Consider the following 26,851-nt stretch of genomic DNA (forward strand, 5'->3'; position numbering starts at 1 on the left):
GGAGGCACCGCTCACCTTCCGCGGCTTGAGATGCGTTTCCCAGCTGCTGCGAGAGCCGAGAGAGCCAAGCGTGGAGGGACGGAGAGGGAGGCTTGGGGACAGGGGAGGGAACTGTCCCGGCAGGTGTCAGAGCTCCGACTGGAAGGAGAGAGAGGGAGAGAAGCAATGACAAGCTTTGAAGGGCAGACAAAATCAGGAGGCAAACAGTTGCGTCCTTAAGGAGCTGGCCCAGCTCTCGCATGGGGCTGCGATTCCCCTCTCTGCAGAGCAACCGAGGGGGCTCTGACCCTTCCCCACCGCCCCCCGAAACCTGCGAGACAGAGACGTGCTGTTGGCAGCATGGCACTGACCCTCCGGACGGCGTAGATCCAGTTGAGGTAAGCACGGACGCTGGTGTAGACGCCGGGTGTGCTGGGGGTCCCGCAGCCCTGGCCCCAGCTGACAATGCCCACCACCTGCCAGTGCCTGCCCGCGTACTGCAGGGGTCCGCCACTGTCCCCCTGCAGAGGACAAGCCGTCTGAGCCGGGGCTGAGCAGCCCCCCGCCCGCCCCCCAGCGTGTGGCCATTTGTAGAATCATAGAATGGTTTGGGTTGGAAGGGACCTTAAAGACCATCCCCCTGCCCTGGGCAGGGACACCTCCCACCAGACCAGGTTGCTCCAAGCCCCGTCCAACCTGGCCTTGAACCCCTCCAGGGATGGGGCAGCCACAGCTGCTCTGGGCGACCTGGGCCAGGGGCTCACCACCCTCACAGCCAAGAATTTCTGCCTCAGATCTCATCTCAATCTCCCCTCTTTCAGTTTAAAACTGTTCCGCCCTCGTCCTGTAGCTCCCCTCCCTGCTCCAGAGTCCCTCCCCAGCTTTCCCGGAGCCCCTTTAGGGACTGGAAGGGGCTCCAAGGTCTCCCTGGAGCCTTCTCTTCTCCGGGCTGAACCCCCCCAGCTCTCTCAGCCTGTCCTCACAGCAGAGGGGCTCCAGCCCTCCCAGCATCTTCCAGGAGACGAGCTCTTCCCTGAGAGGGGCTATTCCATTGATGGGTGCAGACCCCCCACCTGGCAGGTGTCCACCCCGCCTTGGGGCAGGCCGGCACACAGCATCTTCTCGGTGACCTCCCCGTGGTAGCCGGCCTTGTTGCAGCTCTCGTTGTCTATGAGTTTCACCTCCGCTTGCTGCAGGGTCTCCGATAGTTTGCCTGTGTGAAACGTGGCTGCTCAGAGGGGTCCCCCGGCAGCCCCGGGCCGGCAGGGAGCCCAGCGGCCCCGTCTCCCCCTGCGAGCGATGCTGGGGGGGATCTGTCCTGCTCACCGTGTTCCTGCGTGTAGCCCCAGCCTATCACCCAGAGGGACGTGCCTGGCTCCAGCTCCTCATCGAAATAGGGCAGGCAGATGGGCTTGCGTCGGTCTGGAAGGGAGAGGTGAGGCGCAGGAGGTGCCTGGGGAGGCTGGTGGGGAAGGTGGCCCTGGCCGGGCACCCAGCTGCCCGCTGTGTTCTCGGTGACACGTGGCCCCCTCCGCACCCCTGCTCGCTGCCTGGCAAGCTTTGCCTTGGCCAGCCCTTTCTCTGAGGAGGCGTGCGCCACGTCTCACCTGAGACCTGCAGGGGGGAGCGCAGCTTCACCAGGGCGATGTCATTGTCCTTGGGAGAGGCAGGCGTCGCCTCGGCCAGGAAGACCTTCTCCACGGCGAGGGTGGCGGTGCCCGAGAGGAGGTCGGAGCCGGCCTTCACGCGCCAGTTCTGAACGACGGGGTTGTTCCTGTGCACAGATGTGTCTGTAACTGCTCCCCGCTCTCCCCGGAGACAGGCAGCAAAGCCCTGCCTACGCCCTGCCCTGCTCGGCATCACTCAGCCGTGCTGGACCAAGGGGCACAAAGGCTCGGGCAAACGTGTTAGTTATGGGACATTTCAGCAACATGTGGCTTAAACCCAGGGGGACTCGAGGAGCCGAGCCTGGCACATCGGTGCTGGCTGGCGGGCACGCCGCAGCGGGGATGTCGCCCACTCACTTGAAGCAGTGGGCTGCCGTCAGGACCCATCGGGGGTCGATGATGCTCCCCCCGCAGATGTGCTCCTTCCTGTACTGCAAGCTGACCTGCCAGGGCCAAGTCTCGATGGCGGCCGGGCTCCCGCCCAGCACCCGTGGAGTCCTGATGCTGTCTCCGCAGTCCTCTGCCCGGCGGCAGAGCGGCAGCAAAGCAAGACGTTAGCTGTGGTGGCGGGGAGAGGAAGAGCACCCACTCTGCCCTCCTCCGTCTGCGGGGGTGACCGGGGACGGAGGCTCCCGTGCCTCCCAGGGAGGGGAGGGTGGCCCAGGTGCCTCACCCCTGCGACGCTGCCTGCGTCACCCCTCTTGCGGGCCACCTGGCGCACCCCCTTTTGTCCTCTGTTTGCACATCATCCCCAGGCTTGCCCATTTGGGCTCAGCCATTCCTCGCCTTCTCCAGCCCACCAGGTGGATTAGTTTAATCAGGGTAATTCATCAGCAAAAGTAAACCCATTCAGGCAGCTGGTTAAGCCTCTCTTAGGTGTTTCATTTCTGGGAGGTTTATACGGCCTTAACAGGAAGGTTAGCAGTAATTTTTCTCATGCGAACAGTGTGGGAACTGGGGAGGGCCAGGGCTTGGGCCAGAGCCCAGCTCTTGCGGCCGCAGCGCAGCACCCGGGGCCGTGCTGGGAGCGAGGACCTGGGGTGGCACGGGGCCCTGCGCACCTGCAAGGTGCGAGCAGTGTCACCATACTCACTGGAACAAAAGAGCGAAACAGCCAGTCCAGAGAGGCATTTCCTGGAAGGAGGAGGAAAAAGGCTGGATTCGGCTGGGGAGAGGCTCTGGCTCGGGGACCAGGCATGGCAGGCTCCCATGCAGGGTGAGGGACACGGCGGCCACCGCTGGACCACTCACCTGCCTGGCTCGGGCATCTGGAGGCTGCCATTGCTCAGCACGACCTCGCGGGGAGGCAGGGGTTGCCCTGCGCCCACCTCCACCTCCTGGAAAGTGGGGATGCTGAAAGATACGGGGGGGCACGGGTCAGGAAGCACAGCCTGGGGTGCACAGCCCCAGGGATGCTACCTGTGGGGCACAGGTGCTGGGACAGGCACTGGTGTCTAAGCACCTCCAGGAGCCTGAAAACTTGGTGGTTTTGGCCCAGACTGAGCCAAAGATGGTATAACCCAGTTCTAAAACTTTAGGGACTGGTGTTTTACAAATGGGTCCTAAATGTTTGTCCATGGCCAAGAGCTGGTCAGGTAGGGAGGAAGCAGGAGCTTAGGAAGGGAATGTGGACCCTGTGCCAGTGAGCAAAAGAAAGAGCCCGTAAAAAAAAAGGGGGTTCCCTGGGACAGGGACCCATCTTCTCCCTAGTGCCCCCCTAACTTAATTCAACTTAACTCAAGATTTCTCCCTTAATCCAGGGCTGATACCAGACACACAGGGCTAGCAAGCTATTTCCCCACATCCCGGCTTTACCCAGCTTTAGCTGCATGCGACACTACAAACTTGCAGTGAGCTCAGGGCAGCAGCAGGAGGTGGGCACAGGTGGGTGTCGTGAAGCATCAGCCCAGCTGCAAGGAGCCAGCCCTGCCCACAGCTGTGCCGCATCCACTCCTCCGGCCAACTGCTGCTCTCCTGGGGCTTTAAAAGGGGAGCATGGAGCCATAGTTCCCTCCTCAGAAGAGCTCCGTTGCAGTGAGGAGCTGGGCTGAGCTCTGTGCCTGCCCCAGGAGGGGCTGCTCTGGTGAGGTGAGCGCTGTTGGGAGCTGCAGGGCAGCCCTGCTGCTTGGGCGACTGTGAATAATGGGGGTGAGGTGAGGGGTGGGCGCAGGGCAGGGTGTCCGTGGGCTGGGGATGGAGCAGGGGACGCTGGGTACGGTTCTGTGCTCACATGGGGAGCTGCCAGGGCTTCCAGCACAGAGAGCAGCCAGCTCCTAGAGTGGCCCTGTGTGGTGGGGATGGACTGGAACCATTAGTGCAGATCTCTGAGTGCTTCGTAAGTAAACAGAGCCCCACTCGGAAAGAGCTTTTACGGGAGAGGGAGAAATAAAGCAGGCAAGAGAGGCATGAGAAAGCAGCCACGTACCTCCAGTAGCCCATTTGCTCGCAGGCTGCTTTTGCCAGCACCGGGTTGAAGTGGTCATGGCAGACGCAGGACCAGGCTCCGGTGTTTCTGTTAAGCACCTGCAGGATGGATCTGTCTTTGGAAACACGAGCTGGAGACACACACAAAGTCAGCTTTGTCGCAGGTGACTTCAGCAGGTTGGAGGCTGTCTGCAGCAGCCCAGCCCCTCTGCAGCCTGAGCAGGCTGTCCCGCACTCACCCCCAGGTGGTGGCCCCTCAGGGACCCACTGGGGACAGTTGGCTTCGTCCTCGCCCTGCAGACAGTCCACCTGCCCGTCGCACACTTGCTGCAGCGGCACCAGCTTCAGGGGGTGTTTGCAGAAGAAGTAGTGGTAGTCCAGGTAAACCTTGACTGGAGGGAAAGGGGGAGCTCAGCGCTGAGCTGGTGCCGCTGGGCAGGCTTGGGGGCTCGCAAGAGGGTGGTAGAGCCGGTGCCGGCTAAGCCCTGGGTCCAGAGCTGTGTTTGCCGAGCTGTAGCAGGAGGAGGGGGGAGAGGAGAGCAGGAGCCGTACCCAGGAAGCCGACCGCGACCAGGCAGGCGAGGCTGAGCACCGCTGCCAGGACGGGGATGCCAATCCGCTTGAAGGACTCCAGCAGCGTGGAGGCTTTGCGTCTCGTGCTGGGACCTGCAACACGGAGGAGCGTGTCCTTGTGTCGCCAGGCCCAGCCCGGCAGCACCCGTGCCCCCGTCTCCCGTGTGGGTGTTACCTCTGCCATTCAGCCGCTCGGAGGCTAAATCCTGTGGACCAGAGGGGAAAACCAGTTACCGAGCTGAAAATTCAGCCAGAAAGCAGTTGGCGGGTGGGAAGGGTCCGTAGCAGCGTGGCCAGCCGGTGCCATGGCGATTCCCATGATCAGCCACCCTGGGGAGGGCAGCCCGGGGGAAGCAGAGGATGAGCTAAGCCTGGGCAGGCAGGGAGGCTGCTGTCTCTTTGGCTTGCCCGAGGCCCCCCAGGAGGATTAGCGGGGAAATTGCCCCAACCTACAGCTGAGGATGCTCTAGAGCTGCTGGGGACAGAGGCGGCAGCGGCAGGGGGTGGCGTGTCCTGGTGCAACAACACTTGTCTCTGCTGCAGCCTGGGATCACCGGCTCTGTTGTTCCTGTGGACACCACCTGCGCAATTCCAGTAACTGGCTATTAATGTTATAGAGTTACTGCCTTTTGTGCACCAGAGGCTTAAGAAGTCACAGGCATTATGAAAGAGGCACGTTCTGGTGCACCAAGAAACCCTGAGTCTAAATACACATGCCTGCAGGGCTCTGCCACCCGGACATGTCACGACAGGGGTTTATATTCTTCAGCTGGCCCAGGACGGGGTCAGAAGCCGGGTGGCACAGCTCAGGTCCTCCCCGACAGGCTGCCGGAGCCACCCGAGGAACCAGCCCAGCCCGGGAGAACCAGGGCTCTCGGGGCGGGGAGGGAGGGCTGTGCTGCTGCTAGGACACGCGGTAAACACAGCCCCGCTGGCAGGCAGCGCTGGGGCGAGGGATGAATAAGGCACTGAGCCCGCTTGATCTCTTCAGAATTATTTCCCTGTAATAGCTTCTGGTACGAGAGATGCCTGCCCACAGTAGGAAAGGTCCGGTGAGCTGCAGCAGCCAGCTGTTGCCGCCGTCCTCGGTGGGCGGGTTGGTGCTGGGCAGAGATCAGAGCCCCTTTGGGGGGGTTTCAGGTGGACACCGTGCGTTTCGCTCGCCCTGTCTTGCAGCCACGCTTGTGCCGTGCTGCCGAGCTGCTTGCTGGCAGCCTGGGGTTTGAAAGCGTGCTCCTGCCCTGCCGAGGCTGCGGGAAGCAGCACACTTGCTTCTCCCTCGAATCCCCCTCCAGCCCCAAGTGAGCTCTTTTCCTTGGCTGTTTGCTTCTGGACTCTACCGCGACAGGTAAGACGAGCTTTTTTGCAGGGTCTGAACAGAGGTAAAGAAGATTAAAATCTCTGTAATAAACCCACAGATTCAGGAGAGTTTGGGCTTTAGAAGCCTTTGTTCCTTTGGCTGCCGAGCTTCGAGAGCAGCACACCTTTCTCTGGGCATCTGGAGATGACTGTATTCGTTGTCTCCAGTGGGAGCGGCGGCCGGGGCTCTGAAGAGCAGCGGTGAGGTGGGGTGCAGGATGTGGTAAGGCTGTAAAGGGGCCAAGGCTGGCAGGAGGGAGTGGCGGAGCCCTCCCTCTCCAGGCTGCTGCGTTTGGGCATGTTTATCCGTGCACAAAGGCTCTACCAGCAGGACTTTACAGGCAAGTGCCAAGCGACTATTCGTGGGTTAACACGCAAAGATAGCTTGGATTTGACGTACTGCTAGCTCAGCCGTCGCTGCCCCTCGCCCAGCCGGGACATGTTGCCTCCCCATCGTGGCCCCGCTGCGTGTCTTGGGCTGCCAGTTTCTGGAACAAGAAGTGACTTGCGCAGGAGAGAACGGGGTCCTGCCCGGTGCTGGCGGGGCTGTGGGCATGTGGCTGCGCCCCAGCATGCTGCCGTCTGGCTCTTTTGAGGAAATGCCAGGGGTCTTCCTCTGAACAGCCGGGCTCCTCTTGCGTGGGCAAGTCGTGGCAAGCGCCCGGCCCCTGGATGGGCTCTGCACAGCCCCGCGGTCTTTCTGGCTCCTGTGGGGGGTCCCAGGTCCAAATCATCCTTCCCGGTGGCAAGGAGCCGGGGACCTGCTGGGAGCAGGGGGACAGGGAAGGGAGCACGTCTCCTGGACCTCCCCTCTCAGCTGCCCTTCCCGAACAGCTTATCTGTGGTGCCTGCAGGAGCCCTGCGCGTTTTGTAACGCTTGCTCCCGAACGTCACCTCTGTTCTCCAGCCGAGGGCACGTGGGGCTGGTCCTTCCTCATGCTGACCTCTTGTGTCACCATGGGCCTGGGCTGAGCACGACCTGGATAATGGGATCCTAACGGTTTCCCTGTGGGAACGGTCCCAGGGCCCCGGCGCCATGGCTCCTCCAGGCTCCCCGGCACGGCCAAGGGGCACCGCGGTGGCAGAGCTGCCCGTACTTGTGCCATCACGTTGCCTGGTATCGGGCTCCTTTCCGACAGCCCTGTGCAGGTCTGGTGCGGACACAGGTGGGAGGGATGGTGCTGTGGTGCTGGCCATCTTCCCACATAGAGAAGGTATTGTCCGGTCTGGTTTTTTTTTTTTTTCCTTCGGTCCATGCCTGCTTGCTCTCAAATCCACGCTACAAGCAAGAGCTGCACTGGTTAAATTCAAAGCAAGGCAAGAGCCGTGCCAGCTCCTGCGTGGAGTGGAGGCACATGATTTCCTGGAGAACTCAAGGCTACCGTAACTAATTGAGCTGCCTTGCCGTATTCTCTGGAAGCAGGTTAATGTCGCTATGGCCAGTCCGCACTCCAGCTGTGCAAATGCCAGCCTGGGAGCCATGGACTCCCAACGAACTTCTGCAGCGTGCCATCCGAGCTGGCTGGGGTAGCCAGGGGTGCCCTGGACTCCCGCCGTCTGCCCTCTGCAGCGTGTGGCCAAAGGGTGCTGTGATGCCCTGAGTAACTGCCAGCTGCTCCTGGATGAGGGAAGGTGGGATGTTCTGTGCAAACCCCAGCTTCAGAGGGTGCAGGGTGCTCGGACCCTGCGCTAACTCCTCGGCTGCGGGGGATTTAACCCACGGGTGCATGTTGCCCCCATGCAGGGGGGTGAGTTCCCCACCCCGGAGGGGATGATGTCCTGCTGTATCGCTGGTGGGGGGTTTTATGGTGCCCAGGGAGCTGGGCTGTACGAGGCTGCCCGCTGTTAAGGAAGCCTTTTCCTCCCAGGGAGGGACTGCATGCCAGGCTGGGGTTTGGCGGCCCTGGCTTTGCTTGCAAAAGGCATGAGGGGCAGGGGTGCTGGGCTCTTGCCCAGGCATTGCCTAAGAGCCAGCCCCTTCTCGGGGGGGAATTAAGATACTCCGGAAGGGCATATTCCCCTCGGCGAGCAGACTTGAGAGACACACTGCCGTACTTGTCTGCTTCCCAGTCTGGGAGAGGGCCAAGGCAAGCCGGAGAGAAATGTGGGAGCGAGAGCTCATGGGGATAGCCAAGCGCCGTCTCCGACAGCCGCGGCGGTGTGTTGAGAGAGATGGGTGCAATCGTTCCCTGCCTGGATGCTGCGGGGGGCTGGGGCCGGGCAGCAGCAGCTCCTTTGAGCCTGGGCTGCCTCGTCTGCCATCCTGGCACGCCTGGGCTGTGAGCGCAGGCAGCCGTGGGGTGCTGGGGTGGGGGCTGAGCGGTGGGCGAAGCGGTCGGTAACTCACCATGTTCATCCGGCTCCGGCGTGGTCCTCTGCCTGCAGAAACCCGGCAAATATCCTCCCGTCTGGGACTCTGTGGGTGCCCCGATGCCCAGGGAGCCCGGGCCGGCGATGCTCCCGTCGCCCCTGTGCCCGTGGTGCTCTGCCTGCGTTGTATTAACACTGGGGCAGGACCGCCCAAGCACTCCTTAAAACCCACAACGGGAGTTGTGAAACAGGATTTATGATTTGTATAGTAATATAACACCAGTCTATCAGCAGCACCATCACCCGCAATAATCTCTTGAGCATCTGCCACCAGAGGGTGACTCACCTGCGGGGCTGCTGTCACAAAATAGCTTATCAGGAGTGAACTGACTGACAGGGCAGGATTTTTTCTGCTCCTCTACTGATGATAAGAGGAACCACAGCCGTCCCGCTCTTTGTCCGTCTCTTCCGCGTTGCGATGGCTTGTTTTTAAACAGAGATTTTAGTAGGTGGAGGAGGAAAGGAGAAGAGTTTACGCATGAGGTTACCGGGCCATTATATGCTCCTGTCTCTCAGGTCACTCGGTCTGTGTGTCCCTGTGTAGCCCCGGGTCGTGGCTGGCAGCACCAGAGTGAAGTTAAGAGGAAAGCGAGCGGGTGCCCGTGGCAGGTTCCCTCTGGGGTTGCCATGCCGGTGTGCGGCTCTGCGGGAGTAGCTGATGTCCTGGGCAGGCTGTATGGAGTCCTTGCTCCCCAGCACGAGCAAGGTGCCCACCCCCTGCCCAGTGACTGTAACAGCAGGTGTCACAGCAAGCTGGGCAGGACAGAGGTTTGAGCGTGGCCCCTTCAGACTCCCTTACCTGCCCTCTGGGACAAAGCTCCCTCTCTCTCCCCGGCTTTTGCCCCTGCTGTGGTACAGCAGCAATGCTGACTGCTGGTTCCTGCCCCGCTGGGATGCTCCTGGGCCTCTTATGGAGATTCACAGAGTCCCACTATCCATGTGGATGCGCTGGGCTCCGTGCTGAGGCTGGATCTGCACGTGGGGCAGTACGGTGTGAGTACGGGATGGCCATGCCCTTCTCCTGCACCCCACCCCCGTCACTTTGCAGAGCAGCTGCCCTGTGTTGATTGAGCTAATTGACGGTTCACAAGATGGGGCTGGCAGGGGCGGGTGGGGAGAGGGGCTCTCACAGCCCCCTGAGCCCTGTTTTGGGAAAGTGCTGAGCCTGTAGACAGGTGCTGAGGCTACTTGTGGAGCTCTGCATGTCTCTGACGCAGAGCTGGGCTACCTGTCTGGGAATAATCGCAGCTAAGAGCAGCGTGCTCTGCTGGGCAGGATGGGCATTTAGGGGTGCAGGAGCCACTTGCTCCAGCTGGGCAGCGGCCGGTGCAAGGAGCGGGCTGGGTCAGGCAGCCTGTGGGCTGGAAAGCCTGGCCTTGTGCAGACTCACGCTGGAAGCGGTGGGTGTGCGGGATTTGCTGAGCAGCTAATTACCTTCTCCTCCTCTTGTAATCAGGTTTTCCCGGTGCTTGGGGAGAGCAGCTGCTGCCAGGTGTGTGCACAGTGCCAGTGGGGAGACAGCGGAGCATCCTGGATGTGCAGCTCCTTGGCCAGGGAACCGTGCCATCGCTGTGCCAGCTCGACCCTGCCGCAGCCCCTCCGGGATCCTGGCATCCGCATGTGTCTCTGCAGGTAAGGGACACCCTCCCCACACTTGCTGGTGAGGATCCAGCCCCCTCCGGAGGTGAGGGCACCTTGGAAGGCTGCAGCCTTGGCTGCTGCCCACAGGGTCCATGCGATGCCCAGAGACCATGGGATGGAGGGTGGGCAGGTCCAGCTGCACGCATTGTGCAGGAGGGTGCCCAGTGCTATTGTGGGAGCTTTCAGCTTGCAAACCGGTTTAAGAGGCTGTGCACAGCAGCAGAGAGTGGGGCAGAGAGCTTGTGTCCCTGGTGTGCCACGGTGGATCCTGGCTGGGGCAGCAAAGGCTGTGTGGGCACCTGGTGCAGCGAGATCTTCTCTCCAGTGTTCCTGTCCCTTGTCAGGGAACAAAGCGTGGCTTTAAAGGCAAAAGCAGTTCAAGAGCTGGGTGCTATCGGGCCAGCAGGGATCGAGCAGAGGCTCTGGAGCGAGCTCAGTCCCATGGATCCAGCCCCACCTGCGCAGCTGCAGCCCTGTGCTGTGCCACAGAGACCCCCTCGAGGCATGGGCTGCCTTCCCAGGGCATCCTGCGGCCAGCCCTGCTGCTGTGGAAGGGAGAGCAGCCTGGCAGCATCTGCGGGGCGGGAGGTGGCACGGCGAGGAGCAGCTCTTCCTCCTCTGAGGTTAAGCGAAGGTTTTGAGGAAGCAGCTGAGGTTTGCAGATGTTATGTCACAGCTCCGTGCGCCTCCGGGGCTTTGCTTCCTGGAGTGCGGCTGCGTTTCCAGCACATCACCCTTCCCTGGCCATGACGCAGGCTTCCAGGCACCCCAGCTCCGTCTAGGGTCAGGCAGGGGCCAGGCAGGGCTGGCCTGGGGCTCTGCGCAGCCACCAGCCTCCCTGAGCCACGTGGACACGCACCGTGTCTCTCTTCTCTCCGCTGCCCAGCAAGGAGCGGTCCCAGCCCCTCGGGCTCTGCAGTGTGCATCATCCCTTCTGCACCCCGCCTTTCCCCAGCCGGCGTCCCCATGTGTCCCCGGCATCTCCCCTGGGTCTTGGTGCTGAGATGCTCGCTCCTGGGGAGGGCTGCTCGGGGGCTTGGCTCCTGCCCCGGCCGCTTGTGCTGGGGCAAGGCATCGTTGACGGCTGTGCCTGGCAAAGTGTGCACAAAGAGGAGGCTTCTGGGAGGGGAGGGATTTTGCCCCTGGCTGCCCGGTTTCCAAGCTGGTAATGGTTATCCCTGTTTGCTACCTTCTACCTGCAGCCACGAGACATGGCTTCCCCCTCTTTCTGCAAGCAGGCGGTGATTGCCACCTAACCCTGAGGCTTGGGGCTTTGAGAAGGTGATCCAGTACAGCCGTAAGTGCATCCCACTGGGAGGTGTCTGTGACTGGGGGCAGAAAGTGGGGGGTGCCGTGTCACCCTGAGGTTCTGCCTTCCCTGTGTGTGCCCTCTCCCTGCACAGGGCCATAACCTTTGTGGGCACCCTCGAGCGCCCAAGCCTGGGCTCTGTGGGGGACCTTGCCGCCCTCCCAGCTGCTGCTCTTTCCCGGGAGGTGGCAGTCAGACGACACGGCCACTGGGGCACCTTGCCAGGCTGGACACCCATGTGTCCAGGGTTTCCCTGCTCCTCAGGCTCCCAGTGTTACCAGTTCAGCCTGTGCCAGGCTGCCTGTCCCTGCCAGCAGCAGGAGGGCAGAGCTGCCTGCATGGGCAGGCATTGCATGTAGCCCATGCAGGCTGGGAGCAGCCATTTCGGGCTGGGGCATGGGCCATGTGCATCCGTCGCATGAGGAGCGATGTCTGCCGGAGCTCCTCTGCTTTCTCCCCTAGGAACCAGTCGAACCGGCAGGTGAGGAGCGGTGCCTGGGCTCGCTGTGGCATGGGCGGTGAGGCGGCTGTGTCACCGGGAGAGGAGGGGACAGGCAGGACGTGCCAGGCTCCAGCACGCACTGGGCTCTGCTGCAGAAAATCCCAGCCTGGGCCAGCGTGAGAAGGTCCTGTGGCACGACACTGGGCGCCAGGAGATGGACCCCCGGGCAAGTGAGTAGGTGGCAGTTTTGGTAGAGTAGGGGCAGAGGTGGGGACGTTGTATAGCATGGGTAGTGGCTTGGTAACCTTCCCTTCCCCTCTGCTGTCTGCGGAGCTGGGGCTCGGGGCTTGGTGTGGCGCTGCCTCGAGCAGTGATGCTCAGAGGCATCTCACTGGGATGGAGGAATCGGCTCCTGAGAGTGTTGGGGCAGGGAGCACCTCCCACGCACAGCACGGGGACGGGCATAAGGGCGTCATCCTCCCACCGGCGGTAGGCGTGGGGAGAGGGCAGTTTCGGCAGCCGGCTGATTCGGGGAGGCTATTGCACCACGCTCCTGTCCCGCAGCTCCTGCTGCGTGAGTCACTCCTGCGGCAGACTCCCTGACCTCACCCACGCCGTCCTGCGCCGGGGCTCGGGGTCCCGGGGCTCCTCCTCACCCCGGCCCAGCAGGAGCAGGGTGCGTTGGCTTCCCACTTCTCCTGGTCTCCCGAGCCCTGCTGTGAGGGCCCAGCAGAAGGGAAGGGCAGGCTTGTCCCGCTCATCTGCGGCACAGCTTGGGAGCTGGCAGCGCGACGCTCTGCAGCTCCCCGGGTGTTTGCTGGCTCCCGTCAGGTAGAGCAAGTGCTGCGGGTTGCGGGACGACCCGGGAGGTTGCTCACTATGTAAACACCGTGACCACAGGGGAAATGTTCTCATTCCACCGGCATCTGTCTAAATTTAGCTGCTGTTAGGTCATCCTTTTCCTCTGCCTCCTCGCTCCCGGTGCTGCAAGGCACAGCACCCCATCCCTGTGCCGGGCGCTTGCCCCAAGCCCTCTGCAATGGCAGGGATGTGCTGCAGGGCTGGCCACACTCCAGGGCAGTGGCCAAACCCTGCTGTCCCCTCCTGGGCACAGCAGTCCCTAGAGCTGTGCCCACCGCCACCACACCTGTGTGGGCATGCTGACTGGGCGGCTTAGTGGTCGGGGGGCCCCGTGGGGATGCTGGGGTGCAGGGGGGTGTGCAAGACGCTGTGCTGCATGTGCGATGGGCTCATGCTGGAGCCTGCTGTGACAGTGAAGAAGGGTCTGGGGTGACATTTGGGGGGAGGGGTTTGGGAGAGCAGGACCTGGCAGCAGCTGGAGAGAGGTGTGATGAGCAGCCCTGTGCTGTGTGTGGCGCAGGATTTGCGCTGTGTAACAGGCAACCTGCAGACAGGCTGCTCACCCTGACAAATGCGTCCTCTAGAGGGAACTGCCTGTCCAGAAATGGGTCTGTGCGGCTGCACAGGGACGGCAGCGGGACAGCCGGGGGTACGGCACTGCGGGAGGCAGCACTGGGACAGCCAGCACCAGTGCCACAGCTAGGGCACCTTGCTGCTCCCCTGCACCTTCTCTGCTCGGCTGGGCGCTGCTGGGGCATGGCTGGGAAGATGCACCAGAGCTGCAGGGAGGTGACAGCCAGCAAGTGTCTCCTCGGCCCCAGGTGCGGCAGTAGCAGGGGATCCTGCTTATGGGGACTGTGGGCTCCTGTTTACAGCTGTTCCCTTCCCAGGTCACATCCCACTCCCCAGCTCACCTGGTGACCAAGATCACGAGTGTCCAGCGTGGGACTTTGTGGGTAGCCAAAAATGTCCATGCCACAACACTCAGCAGCCTCACGGAGCTCAGTCCCCCCACACCATAGAGACAGCACAGGGTGGAGGGACGTGTCCCAGCCCCGCAGCAGTTCTCTCCCCACCAGGATGCCCAGCCTCCTGGAGGCATTTGTCTGCAGAGGCCTTTCTCCCGCTGTTTTACAGGGCAGGAGCACATCAACACGCTCGGGATTGTCTTGGGTGTTGGGCTGGCCTTGCTTATCCTGGTGCTTTTTGGCTACACCTTCGTCCGGTGGTACCAGAGGGGCCAATGCTGGCGCCGTGAGTACGGGCAGAGCCAGGGTGCAGGCAGTGGGAGGGCAGGGAGAGCTCAAAGGAAAAGGGCTGCGGGGCCTGGGATGTGGGGAGCACACCTGATATTTGCTGGTCCCCGGGGGCTGGGGAAACCCACGTGCAGGGTGGCTGTGGGGCAAGCTGGGGGCACGCAGGAGGAGGGGGATGCATGGTGATGTCCTGGCGTGGCTGGCCGTCCTGCCCATCCCCATGCCGCCACACAGTCACAGCAAATTGAAGGCACGTTCCTGGCGCCGCACGGCTCTGACACCTCTCCTTGCCACCTCCCCAGGGCCCAACTTCGTCTTCAACCTCTACCACACCTGGTGAGTGAGACCATGCGAGGACCAAGGCGGGAGGTGGGGGCTCCCTTTGCGTGGGGCCGAGGTGTCGCAAACCCTCGCCAGTCCCAAACCCACTGAGCTCTGCTGTTTGCAGGCGCTGCCTGCCCAGGACAGAGATGCTCTGGGGAGCCCCAGCTGTCTGGGGACAGCCCGCATCCCACGGGCTATCGGGGGCTGGAGAGGGGGGGCAGGCAGCTCGCTGACATCTCTGCTGTCCCTGCAGCGGGCTGGGGTCGGTGGCGGTGGAGCTGGTGCCACCTTTCAGCATCAGCGGCTTGCTGAGCGAGGCAGGGAGCGGCTACGTGCCTTTCCACGACCGGGGGCCGTGAGGCGGGCGCCAGGGCTGGCATGCAGGTAGGACATCCCCCTGCCCTTCCCTGCCTGGCGATGGCTGGTCCCCGGCCATGGATGTCCCCCAGCAGAGCCCACAGCTGCAGGGCTGCTGCAGCAAGCCTGGGCGCCGGGTAAGGGTGCCGTGCTCTGGAGGCTCCATGCTTCCTCATAGCCCCTGCTCATCGCAGCTTTCCCTGGGATAGTCCCAAGTTTTTTCCTGCAAAAGTCCTCCCCATGCCTGTGGGGCATCAGGGGCTTTCCCTGGGCTCGGGTTTTATTTCCCCCCGTGGCTCTGGTTTTGTGTTTCCTTCCCCACTGTCCTTGTCCTGGGGCTGGGTGTGTGGCTGGGGGGAAAGCGGCGGGGGGCTGGGGCTGGAGCCTTGCCTCCCCCCGCGCCACTTCCCCACCCTACCTCTCGCCCACCCTCCTGCGGCAACAGAAACAGCAACCAAAACCGGCCACGGGGGAATTCCTCTTTTCTTGCTTCTTTAAAAAGCAGCCCCTGAATACACTGGATTTCTACTGAAATTGAAACACTGCAGTTTCTGTTTTTTAAAAGAGCTTCTCCATTTGCTCCCCACAGCTGCGTTTCTCTTGCTGGCCCTCCCTGGCCACGGGCAGCGCTGGAAGGTGCCCGGGGCCGGCTGCCATCCCCATCCCCGTGCTCTGGCTCAGCCTCCCCTTGCTTGAGCTGGAGGAAGAGCATGCTGCCTTATCCCAGGCTTCCTCAGCACATGATCCTGGAGAGAAAAGCTGCCTTCCCCACGGATCCCCATGGCTCAGCGACACTGGCCGACTCTGCGCCCAGGAGACCTTGGGCCGGGCTGTTGGTGGACAGGGCAGTGAGAGCACGGGGAGCCAGCTAAGAAGGATGGCAATGAGCCACAGGACTGGATGGCTGATTTTGTGCAATAGGGGAAAATGCCATAAGGAAATGAGACCGCTTCAGACTTCCCTTCTCGGTCAAATATCTGGACCAATGTGGAAATTTGTCCTCTGCATTGGTAGTGCAAGCAAACAACTCAGAAACTCCCCGTGGGCTTTCTCGTGGCAGCCGCCTCCAACCTCAGCACGGCGACTGGCCAGGGAAGTGCCTGGAGCACAGGAGCAGCCCAGAAAAGTTGCTGCGGCCCCCCCCGGCAGGTGGGGGCTTGGGACTGTTTCTTTGCAGACTGTTTTCTCAGCTGGAAAAGGAAGAGAAACTCGGGAGACCACACGGCTGTGTGTAGGGAAACTGGTGAGGCCGGAGCGGAGAGCCCCAGTCTGCACCCTGAGCTGACGGCTGGCAGTGAGCCCCCTCCCTTCTCCTTTGCCGTGCTGCTCCTTGCAGGGTTCGAGCAGTGCTGGGGGCTCTGCAGCCCCCCCTTGCTGGAAATGGGTTGGAAATACTTGTACGGGACGGTGCTGGGGCAGGAAAGGTGTTTGCAGCCCCTTGCTGGGGCAGCCGGGGTGCGGTGCGAGGAGGAGAGGAGCCGAACGTCCTCCGTGCGTTAGGCTGTGACTTAGTTCAGGAAAATGTGAGCATGCGGGATTTTCAGAGAATCGGAGGGACCGTCTGTGCTCTCGGCTATCGAAGCCAAAGTGCATGGTGCATGGGTTTCTGGCAAACTCATCTGAGTTTCGTTGAAAGGAGAGCCCTGGCTGCTTGCGGAGGGGAAGGAAACGTCATTTCTGTCAGCCCCTGGATGCTGCCGGCTGGAGCCTTTCACAGTGAGCCGGAACTGGCAGCACCCGGCACTGCACGGGATCCGGCCGCAGAGCTTGACGTCAGGAGCATTTAAAAAGAAAAAGAAGTCATGCTTTGTTTTGATGACTCAGTTTTTTTTCAGAAGAAGCTGAAAAAAAAAAGAAAGCAAAAAGCCCCAACCCCCAAAATACCCAGCAGCAGAAGGGATGGTGGAAGTGGAAAACGGAAAGGCAGGAGGATGCACGGGGCTGGCATCGCTGCAGCGGCCGGGGCCTCCGCCTGACGCAGCGAGCGCGGCTTCAGCGCAAGTCAGACGTAACAGGAGGAAACGCGGCGATACATCAACATCCTTTCTCCTGCCTGCAGTGATTCATGTTTTCACCCGAAAAAATGTACTGCCCGAGATGGGTTTCCATCAACAGTTCTAATGGGACTATCCCCTGTGAAGTTTCTTGGAAACTAAGTGACTTTTGGAAAAACTCTCCAGCGACCTGGCAGCAGCCAAGTGTAGTGCATGGTAAGTCGTTCCCATCTGGCACAGAAACTGTTCCCCTGCCCCCTGGTTTTGACTTGTTCCACTCTGCCCGGGAGACGCTCCTGTCCCTCCCCGGTGCCTGGTCCCCAGGAAGGAGGGGGGACGCGCAGCACGCCCAGTGCACCCCTGTGAAATCGCCGCGAGCTGCCCAGGCCCTTTTCCCTGCCGCTGCTCCGGTGCGGGCTCCTACAACACAACCCTCGCCTGGGACAGCCACCCTGGGCCTCAGCTGAGTGTGAAGCTCCCAGTTGGCTTGCTTGCTTTTCCTTTTGTTTGTTCCAGCTGCGGTGTGGAAAGACTCTTCCCCGTGTGAGGCAAAGGCAAAGTTGCCCTTTGCTGCAGGGGAAAGTCCACATCTGAAAACAGAAAGCGCAGCTTGACCTCAGAAGGGGATGTACAGATGAATGGACCAAATAAATAACACCACATCCTTTCTGTATTTACAAATTAAATAGAATAAATAACATCTGTATGCAATAGTGGCAGAACATGGACCATAGTGTGGGCAGGGCTGCCCTGGCTCGTGCTGGGCTTGTGTGGCACGCGTCCTGCACCCCGTCAGAGGTAGCCAGCGTCCCGGGTCTCTGCCGTAGGGGCTGAAGGGTCTCTGTAGGGTCAGGAAAGTCCCTTGCTCCCTCCCAGTGAAGAAGCTCCACGCTCCCAGCAGCAGGATGGCTGACGTCAGGCTGCCTTTTGCTTTTGGTGTGTGTGTTGTGAAAGGTTTGGATGGCGTTGGAAGCGCGTACGTCAGCTGGAGGAGCCCTGTGCCTGCCTGTGGGAGGGGGAAGTGGGCAGGGGAAGCACAGGGCTCCACGGGGTCCTGAGCCCCGGGGCTGTTTCCCCCACGCTGGGCCGCTGGGGAAGGTAGAGAAGGCAGGATCACCCTTTGGGAAACATCCTGGTGTGTATCCTTGGGCTTGGTGGCCAGAGAAGGGGGGATGAGCCCCCCCAGCACAGCCTGTCCTCCTGCCTGTTAGCTTTATGCCAGAGGGTGGCTGGAGGGAAGGGACGGGGCACGCCGGGGGCTGGCCATGGTGGTACCAGAGCCAAAGCAGCCCCAGAGGTAGCCAAGCTGGTGCTTCTCGGGCGAGTCTCGGCCGGGGCACCGCTCAGGTTGATGCATTCGGGGGTCGGCGGTAGCTTATCGGAGTAGCTGCTCCCTGTGGTCAGTGGCTAGAAGAGGTAGTTGGGTCAGCGTGGGGGGCTGGCGCGCGCTCGCTCCCCAGCCCGGGGGTGGCTCACAGGCGGCTGTCCTTGCTGTCGCCGTTGAGAAGGCTCAGGGGGTTGATTTGACGCGTGAGCCACTCATCGGTGCTGAGGCTGGAGACGAGGGGCAGCGTCCCCCAGAGGTCAGTGTTGAAGATGCTCAGGTCGAAGGGAGTTTTCAGGAGCTCGGGCACGGCTTTGGGGGCCAAGGGAGCACCTGGAGCCCCATAGCTCAGCAGAGTGAGGGCTTCGGGCCCCACCTGGCTGGAGAAGTCCCAGGCAGTGGGCTCCCGAGGGGCCCCCCATGCAGCAAGGTCCTGTGCGTGGCGACGGGGATGCTCGGGAGAGGACTGCTTCAAGTACCCTTTGGCCACAGCCAGCTCGGCGCACTCTACATCCAGCGCAATGTCAGCGCTGCCTGGGCCCTGTGGGGATCCTGCGCAGCCTGAGAAGAGCATCCCCTTGGCCGAGTCCTGCCTCGGCTCCACCGTGCCCTTGGACTGCTGCAGGTACCCACGGAACTCCACGTCTTGCTCGCTGTCCTGGCTGGTGTCAGGGGGGAGCCCGCGCTCCCCTCCCTGGGGCTGCCTGGTCTCGGCCGGGCTGACGTTCCCGCTGCCAGAGGAGCATGTGGGGCGAGGGCAGGGGCTCTCCAGGCCCACGCCGCTGTCGTCGCCGGTGGGCACCTGCTGCTTGTAGCCCTGGGGCTCGTGGCCCGAGGAGCAGCTCAGTTCCAAGGAGGAGGAGTTGTGCAGGCAAATGCCGCTGTCGGTGCTGGTGCAGCTGCTGTCTCTGCTCCCCGGCCCCAGCAGGCACAGCCGGTCCTCGGGCCGTGCTGGGAGCTTCCAGCCCTTCTCCGGGGACAGCTGGGCTGTGCCAGTGCTGCCGTTGTGGCCACTCTCCTGCTGGGGCTCCTTCTGGCACAGGAAGAGCTGCTGGACGGGGTCTGCGTCCTGGCTGCCCGAGGACGAGGACTCCTGCTCCACCCAGAGCGAGCTCTGCTTTATGAATGACTTCTGGGAAGGAGAGAAAAGAGGGGAGTGAGCCGTGCCTTGTCCCTGCTTGTTGCCTGCCTCCCCCAAGGGCTACCCAAGCCTGCAACCTCGTGCCGACCACAAAGGGTGCTGTCTTACCAGGACGGACGGCGGCGGCCTCATGGGTTTCTTTATGTAGGTGCACACCAGCAGAGCCCCCAGGAGGCCCAAGAATGACATGGTGATGAAGGAGGAGCTGACGATGCCCAGGACAAGCTCTGCACTCCCTGCAAGAGAGGACGTGCCCAGGTGAGGCAGGAAAGGCAGAGCCCTCAGTGCACGTAGCATGAAGGCACTGCAGCGGGGACACAGAGCAGCTGCCCTGGTGCGGACCCCCAGGGCCAGGAGGCTGAGGAGGATCCATGTCCCGCAAGGTCCCCCCCTTCCCTGGCTCTCCCATCACTTACTGTCTCTCTCACCGATGGTGATGCACTGCTCGTCGGTGCGTGTGGCATGGATGCACCGGCTGGCCACGTCGGGCTCCACGCTGATGCAGTACTCCGTGTCCCAGAAGAGGTTGCTGATGTTGAACTCCGGGACGGTCTGCACCACTTCATACTGCAATGACCAGAGCATGAGCTGGTACCTGAGAGCCCCCAGCCCCGCGCTTTCCTCCCGCCTCCTCCACTGTCCCCTGGGGGAAGTCCCCAGGGCGCTCAGCGATACAGCTAACAGCAGCGAGACCCAAAGTCCTGACAAGAGCTGGGGAACCTACCGCAATAAAAAGTTCAGAGAAATCTCTCTGTGATGTTGTGGCTGTGAGAAAGCTCAACATCAACTTTTACAGGAGGCTGTACTTTAAAAAATTTGCTTTTCAACTTGGGCAGTGCTGCGTGTGACGGATGGGGACAGCACGAGACCAGCAACTCATCTCACCGTTCGATTGTCCTGTGCCCTCCTGACGTAGACCCGGTAAAGCCTTGCGTGCTTCTGAATGTCCTCGTATTGCACAGTGAGGTTCCCCGCCCTGAGGAGCAGCTGCAGCTCCACGTGGACGGTGTTGCCCGACACAGAGAGGCTCTGGCCTGACAGGCGCAGGCTGGCTGGAAACAAGACGGTTGGAAGAGCACATTAGGATTTTCTCCTGTTTGCAGCAGTGGACTGAGCTGTGACTGTCCCTTGCTGCCGGTGCCACCTGTCCTAGGCTTGTCCCATCCCATCTCAGCCGCCCTGCAGGAAGGTACAAAGACACATCCCTGCTCTCGTCTGTCCCCAAGTTCTTCCCCAGCAGCTTGACACCCTGACCTCTGCCATCCTCGAAGCCCCTGGCTGCGGGGTGGAGGCAGACGCCAGACCTACCTTCTTGAGGGGAGAAAGAGTTGGTCCTTTGCCACGGGGACGTGTGGTTTCCGGACACGGCCCTGACCCGTGCGTAGTAGCGCCGGGCAGGATCCAGGGTGTAGTACGTGAGGTCGCAGGAGCACTCTGAGATATTCATGCATCTCGGAATGTCTGTCCAGGAAAAATTTGTGCCGTAGCTGCAGGGAGAAGCGCCTGGGGTGAGAGCGGTGCTGACTGGTGCCAGGCACTCTCTCATCACCGCTGTTGGTGACCTTGGGCAGGGACCAAAACCCCCTGTCTCCCCATGGCTGTACTCACACTTTGTGCTGCACTTCGTAGCGGACATCATTGGAGGTGTTGTGTCCTGGCTCCCACTGCAGCAGGTGATGTGCCGTTTCCGCAGCAAAGCGCACGTGCGTGGGGCTCTCCAGCTGCTCACCTGCGGGGCCGAAGGCCAGCGTTAGGTGAGGCTGCAGGGCGTCCTGTCCTGTCCTGTGCCATCCCCCTGCCACCCACAGGAGCAATTGCCTCCCCGATGGCTCACCTGGAGCTTGCCTGCTCACCCGAAAAGCTGTAGGCTCAGCCCTGGCTCAAGGCTTTGCCCAGCCCTGTCCCTCTTCCGAGTCTCAGCATTTGCTCGTCCCCCTCTTTCCCTTCCTCTTGCTTCTGGGGAGAGCCCTGCTCAGCCTAGCCCAGCGGATCTCCCTGCTTTTCTGGCCCACGAAAGGATTGGAAGCCTGCTGTATTTGCGTCCCTGATGGCCCCTGCTGTTTGCTAGCAGCCCTGTTTGGATTCAGCTTTCCTGTTTTGCTTATCTGCTGTCTGGAAGAAATAGACTTTTTCACACCTCCTGCCTGAATTTCGGTACTGTCACGTGCAGCAAAGCATCGCTAGATAACATCTGCCACCCGTTCTGTGCTGGTTTCTTCGGCAGCCGCTCTCTGCCAGCAAACGCAAAGCCACCCGTGGGGAGGAGGGCTGTCAGCAGAGCGCTGACCGGGCCATCTCACCGCAACACGAGGCACCATGGTCCACGCTGGTGGAGGTAAGCAAGACTGATGCCCGAGGGCTAACACAGCCTTTAGGCTCCCAACCAGCGGAGAAAGGTTGAGTGGTGATCAGGGAGCCCTGGCCGTGTCCTGCTCCAAGCAGGCAGGAGCCAGTGGGTACCAGCAGCCTGAGCCCTGACCGGCCAGCAAAGGTGTCCGAGCTGAACCCCAAACCACCGCAGCTCCGATCGCTGCCTTCTCCCATCTCCGTCCCCAGCCCAGTGATGGGATCTCGGGTGCAGAGAGGAGCAGAGCAGCCTGCTGGGAGCCATGGGGCTCAGACACGGCAAGCGGGGAGCTGAAAGCCAACACAGTGAGGGGCAGGAGAGACTCACCGTCCGTCCGCTGGGCGAGGAGCAGCACCACGCACAGTGCCAGGGCTGCGGCGGAGGGGGCCATGCCGGCTCAGCATCCTCTGCGAGCACCGGGCTGGGTGAGCAGGGTGCCTGCCGAGCTCTGCTCTGGCAGGCTGCTGATCGCTTGTTTTTCCCCTGGGGGCTGGCTCAGTGACGTCTCGGAGGCGTTAGCGCAGCAGGAGGAAAGTAGCAGCGTCGTGACTTCCACTTTTCTTTACTGCCCACCCACTCACCCACAGCTAATCTCTCAGCCCAGCCTGGGCATTTCCTACAGGCAGCCTGAAAGGAAGAGCTCTGGGGGCTTTTCTGAACAAAGCGGTACACTGCTGAGAAAGGGAAAATAGGAGTCCATCATGTGTCTGCCATCGCTGTTTCATTATTAAATGAGATGTGAAAAGCACGGCACAGGGGCCGAGCGTTAGCACCGAGGATGGCCCATCTCAGGGACTTAACTGAGCATGGCACACACCTGGCAGTGTCCCCTCGGGCCAGTGCCCTGTCCTGCCAGCGGCTAAAGCCGGGTGGTGTCTCAAGCTCTGAAGTCGTGTGCGGCGGAGGGGGCTGTAAGCTGGCCCCGGGGCTCTGGCAGCTCTGGCCCCAGGGCGATGCCCTGGTGATGCTGACCGCAGGTGCTAGGACCTGAATTGCCACCGAGCGGGCTGCAAGTCCTCTGCTTTGCCCTCTGGCAGGCTACATTACAACAGAGCTTGCTTGAGGGCTTTCCTGGGGCCTGTGCAAACCCAGGGGCCCTCATGTGATGAAGAGTGCTTCATCTTGAGAAGAGGAATTTCCCCCTGGGGAATTAGCGGGAAGGACAGTGATAAAAAGAGCAAGAGAAACTGAGAGTGCTCTGGACAGCCTCAGCTTCAGAGCAGTCCCTGGCTCGGTGGGCATAGAGGGGCAGGACCTCGGGTCCCCTTGCCGCAGCAGAATGGCTCCTCAAAGAGCCATCTTAAGCACCCAAAGTAGGAGATTTCTGCTTTTTCCCCTGACTCATCCTTCCTGCTAAAGCCCACAGGCTTCCACGAACCGGCAGACTTGCCAGAGCACCAGCACATTTGTCATCCGCAGGGTGGGTCCAGCGGTGCCACCAAGCTGTCCCCTGGTGCCTGGTGGGCAGCAGGACCTCAGGGATGGCATGGTGGCACGCCTGGCTCGCGTGGCACCCAGGGACACGCAGGCTTTGTCTCCGCTCCTCTGGGGCCATGGGGGAGACAGGGGCATGGGGTGGTGGTGTTGGGTGCCCGGCAGCGGGAGAGGCTCTCCCTCTGCTGAGGGCAGCCATAGGCACGGCTCCTGCAGCACATCCCTTCCCTGGCTTCACCCCAGCTTGGCTTTATTCCCCCATTTGCGAGACCCGTTGATGTCCCGTCACTCTGCTCTCAGCTCGTGAGTCAGATCTGGGCATCCACTGAATTTGGGAGTCCTGAGATGAAGCACAACCTCATCCCACACAAAGCCACAACTCACATTTCAGGTAAAAGAATGAAAATCAAAAGCAACGGGACCAAAAATGAGGAAGAAGGGAGCCTTCTGGAAAAGACACCGCGGGGCTGGTCCTGCGGGTAAGGCGGTTCAGAGGCTGGGGAGAAATGGCTGGCAATTTAGGGGAAAATGAGGCAGGCTGAGGAGAAATGACAGTTCTGCTGAATGCTCAGATCGTGAGCAGGGCAAGCGCCCCACGATGCTCGCGCTGGTACACGAGCTGCCACAGGGATGTGGCCACTGCCAGCTGCCACGCGAGGAGCTGATGCCGGGACAGTGCGGCAGCGTGCCGAGAATGCTGTCAAGTTTTTCCTTTTAATCTGAAAAATAAGTGACTGTTTGAATAGGAATAGCCATGTTTTTAATAACCTGGAAATTACCCGAGTCAGAACCTTACATCAGGTCTTTCCTCTGTGTTATCCTCTTCCCTCCCCAGTTCCCTCATGCCCGTAGGTCGGAGCAGAGAGCGGAGGAGCTGCCGGGCTCCCTGGGGCTGGCAGTGCCGGCTCCGGCTGTGTGTGTTATTAGCACCTCAGTTTGCTAGCTGGGAGGGCAGGAGGGTGCAGGAGGGCTCACGGGAGCAGTTACCAGCAAGAAAGTGTGAGGATTTCACCCGGGAGGTGTTGCGAACGCTTGACATTTAACATCAGGTTGCCGGGGTCAAGCCCAGACACACAGTTCTCTGTAACTTGCTTTCTGTTGGTGGCTTTCTAGAAACATCAGCAAACAATCATTCCTGGAGCTGCCACCTGGAGCTGCTTTCAGAAGATCCCCCTTCAGAAGAGGCAGTGGCTTCTCGCGCAGGTACGTGCACGAGGCCAGCTCAGGGCTGTCCGGGCACCCAGCTCGCTGCTCCCCCAGCCCTGCACCCCGGCGGGGCAGAGCCCCTGGCGGAACGGGGCAGCTGCAAGCAGCAAACAAAACGCTGTCAGTCTTGGGTGTGAAAACAGAAGAGGAGTGTGCTGTAGAGCCAGGGCTGGCTCAGAAACCACCCTGGAAGCAGGGAAAGCCCCAGAGCAGGTGGCCTGGCTCGTGGCCACCACCGGGGAAGCGTTTGCCCTGTGTGCTGAAGCGCAGGTGCTGGACCTTGGCAGGCAAAGGGCTCGGTAATGACCTTGCAAGAAGAAAATAGGAGGAAACACCAAGATCAGGATGGACTCAGGTGTTGGTCTTCTCATCTGAGCTCCCTGATCCCCCTCGCTAGCCGCCTGGGTTTGTTCCCAGGCTGTGCACGGGAGAAGGGCAGGAATTGACCCTTCTGGGAAGGGATGGGATGGGGAGCCCCAGGGAAGGGTGGAGGGGACAGCGGGATCCATCCTGGGCTTTTCGGCCTTGAAATCAAGGGGGCTTTGCAGCAGGTTTCATCCAAGCTTGGATGGCCCTGCTTGTCTCCTGCCCTTCCGATGAGCCGGTGTGGGTGGGGAGCCGGATGAATAAGGGACTTATGCTATGAATAATGCCAGGAGAAATGTGCCTGGAAAATAGAACCCTAGCCAGCGAGGAGTGCAGGGGCTGGGGCGTGTGGCACCGAGGGTCATGGGGCCAGGGGTCTGGACATCAGAAAGCACACAATGGAGCTAGGCCTTTTTCCTTTTATTCTGAATATTTTTACCTGTTTCTCCCAAATGTGAGTTCTGGGTTAAGCAAAGCATCTCCTCGCTCGTGCCCACAGAGGAAGCGGGAGACAGCTGCTTTCTCCTTGCACAATGCGAAAGCATTGCTCCATGAGTAAAGGAATGAAAGAGCTTCTGGAGAAACTTAAGGTAAATGGTGTTTCATTTCCCTTGGAATGGGGCATTCTGGACTTCTCGGTCACCTGAGGAGCACGAGAGGGTTTTTGCTGGGGCTGGACGTGGTTGCGCATCGCCTTTTCTCCCATCTTCAGCTGATGCTTGCAGCCCTTGGCCGGGGCAGGAGAGGTGTGTGTGAGTGCGTGGTGGGCATATGGTGGAGAAGGGGGCCCTTGGGCAGGCAGCGAGCCAGGGGAGCGGTGAGGAGCCCCCAGTGCCTGGGATGATGCTCTCCTCTGGAGCCAGACCTCACCTCCTATCTGACTCCTGGACCTTTGGCTGTAGCCGAGGGTTGTGCTGCACCTGCCCGGTGTTCCTCAGTGCCTGGCCGGGGCGACCGGCAGCAGGTATTTTGCATGCTGTGCCTGGAGCAGTTGGGAAACAGGCAGCGGTGGAGCTGGGCGGCAGGTTGGACTGGTTTCCCTCCGCGCCCGGCGCTGGCACTGACGTACGAGCCGCTCGCCAAACAGATTCTGCCCCGTCCCCACGGACCTGACCTCGCTCTGCGCCGTGAAGGATGGCTGTGCCGGAGCTGTGATCCCAGCCCAGCCCTGCAGCGGCCGATGGACGGGAAAACCTCTCCGGTAAGGCGCGGGGCAGCTCCCCCAGCTCTGGCCGGGCTCAGGGTACCAGGGGTCGCTCTGTGGCCGTAGGGACCCGCTCTCCTCGGGGTTTGGTGGAGGGCCCAGTTTCTGCTCTCTGGGGCGTTGCCTGTTGCTGCCTGCAGGGAGAAGGACCTGGGGCGAGCTGCCTGTGGGGCTGCTGCCTCCGGCACCCCCTCGGCACGTGGAGGGAGGAGGACGGCTGCCAGCATCCCCAGTTTCAGCCCTGTGAGGTGTCAGGGACCCCAGCACCGTTGCTTTTCCATGCTGGAACCAGGGAGACTGGGTGGTGGGGTGGGCTGGTGCTGCTGGTGGGAGCTGGCTCCCACGGGGCTGCACGCCGGTAGCAGCAGCAGCACGCCGCTGGCCCTGGCCCCCGCTGCCCTCCCTCAACCGCTCTCCTGGCAGTTTTCCCCGTGCGCTTTCTGGCCTGGGTGGACCGGGGACTGCTCGGTCTCACCTGTGGGGCCTTGCCGAGCATCCTGTCATGAGGAAAACATCCATCCCCGGCTGGGCACCAGGCTCAGCCCGCCCGGGCGAGGCAGCAGGTAATTACCACGCCGAACGCTGCCGGCTGTGCCAGCGACGTCCGGGACGTGCAAAGCCAGCAGTGACGGGCTGGATGGGGCTCGAGGGGAGGCAGGACCAGCTGTTAAAGCCACCCTCTTCCTGCCCCTTGGTGATTCGGAGGCAGCCAGGAGCAGGGACAGAGTGGGCTTGTGCCAGGTCCTGGCTGCGTCCCGAGGGAGGACAGCCTGTCCCCGGCTTTGCGGTGTCACCCTGGTCCTGGGTAGCCCTGAAAGTGGGCAGTGACACCATGTCTTGGTGAGACAGTGGCAGGAATTGGGATGCCCACGTATGGAGACAATTACCCAATATCGGGCATCCCCACTGGGCCACGTCGGCCTTGTCGCTTGGATTAAATGGGCCATTAGGAGTCCCAGGTGCCACCCTCGGCTCTGCAACTGCAGGAGAGTCGCTTCATCTTTCCGTGCCTTGGTTTGCCCATCCATGGAATGGGGTGAGCAGCGATTACTCACCCCCTGGAACAGTTTCTGATCCCTGCCTGAAGGGCTGCTCACGCTGGCATAGGGCAACCTGTCCCTGGCCAGATGGGGCTGACTCAATCGACATGGCTTGTCACCTGTGCTTGCAAAATGGCCCTTGTGTGCTTTGGGATATCATTTCCCCGTGCGTTGCCCTTTACGGCATCTGGGTCTCGGCAGCATCGTCCTGCAGCTCGTCCCCAGGGCTGGGG

At 61.4% G+C, this 26,851-nt stretch overlaps 4 protein-coding genes across 8 annotated transcripts in view; 2 read left to right on the plus strand and 2 right to left on the minus strand.

Moving 5' to 3' along the window:
- On the minus strand, positions 1-8,612 carry TMPRSS4 (transmembrane serine protease 4). Its single transcript, XM_074560919.1, is given in 14 exon segments — positions 1-138; positions 351-500; positions 1,053-1,192; positions 1,306-1,401; positions 1,587-1,753; positions 2,004-2,166; positions 2,731-2,780; positions 2,898-2,999; positions 4,072-4,201; positions 4,310-4,462; positions 4,623-4,736; positions 4,819-4,849; positions 6,897-6,925; positions 8,372-8,612. Coding segments are annotated over 14 exon segments (1,578 nt in total). The 3' UTR covers positions 1-126.
- Positions 5,580-17,221, plus strand: SMIM35 (small integral membrane protein 35). The gene is made up of 8 exons (XM_074560920.1): positions 5,580-5,991; positions 9,829-10,004; positions 11,216-11,310; positions 11,785-11,994; positions 13,763-13,879; positions 14,184-14,217; positions 14,459-14,589; positions 15,152-17,221. The coding sequence occupies exons 4-7, from the start codon at positions 11,979-11,981 to the stop codon at positions 14,562-14,564; spliced, it is 273 nt and encodes a 90-aa protein (XP_074417021.1). The 5' UTR covers positions 5,580-5,991; positions 9,829-10,004; positions 11,216-11,310; positions 11,785-11,978; the 3' UTR covers positions 14,565-14,589; positions 15,152-17,221.
- IL10RA (interleukin 10 receptor subunit alpha) lies at positions 17,210-21,853 on the minus strand. 4 transcript variants are annotated; one of them, XM_074560916.1, is made up of 7 exons: positions 21,696-21,853; positions 20,630-20,750; positions 20,330-20,508; positions 19,907-20,069; positions 19,438-19,588; positions 19,130-19,257; positions 17,210-19,012 (listed from the first exon to the last, which is right to left on the minus strand). In XM_074560916.1, the coding sequence occupies exons 3-7, from the start codon at positions 20,470-20,472 to the stop codon at positions 18,029-18,031; spliced, it is 1,569 nt and encodes a 522-aa protein (XP_074417017.1). In that variant the 5' UTR covers positions 20,473-20,508; positions 20,630-20,750; positions 21,696-21,853; the 3' UTR covers positions 17,210-18,028. The 4 variants fall into 4 exon arrangements, with proteins under 4 accessions (XP_074417017.1, XP_074417013.1, XP_074417015.1 ...); XM_074560912.1 differs by having other exon boundaries at positions 19,907-20,073; XM_074560914.1 differs by having other exon boundaries at positions 20,330-20,482; positions 21,696-21,844.
- Positions 21,693-26,851, plus strand: part of TMPRSS13 (transmembrane serine protease 13) — a 14,150-nt gene continuing 8,991 nt past the window's right edge. Inside the window, exons 1-5 of one of the 2 annotated variants that reach the window (XM_074560918.1) lie at positions 21,693-21,793; positions 23,103-23,281; positions 23,916-24,005; positions 24,874-24,964; positions 25,462-25,575. In XM_074560918.1, the coding sequence (XP_074417019.1) occupies positions 21,758-21,793; positions 23,103-23,281; positions 23,916-24,005; positions 24,874-24,964; positions 25,462-25,575 (510 nt within the window). In that variant the 5' untranslated portion in view covers positions 21,693-21,757. Of the gene's footprint in view, positions 21,794-23,102; positions 23,282-23,915; positions 24,006-24,873; positions 24,965-25,333; positions 25,576-26,851 lie in introns of those variants that run through there. The other variant, XM_074560917.1, reaches the window with a different exon arrangement.

The sequence above is a fragment of the Larus michahellis genome, chromosome 17 (genome assembly GCF_964199755.1).
Source record: "Larus michahellis chromosome 17, bLarMic1.1, whole genome shotgun sequence".
Lineage (NCBI taxonomy): Eukaryota > Metazoa > Chordata > Aves > Charadriiformes > Laridae > Larus > Larus michahellis.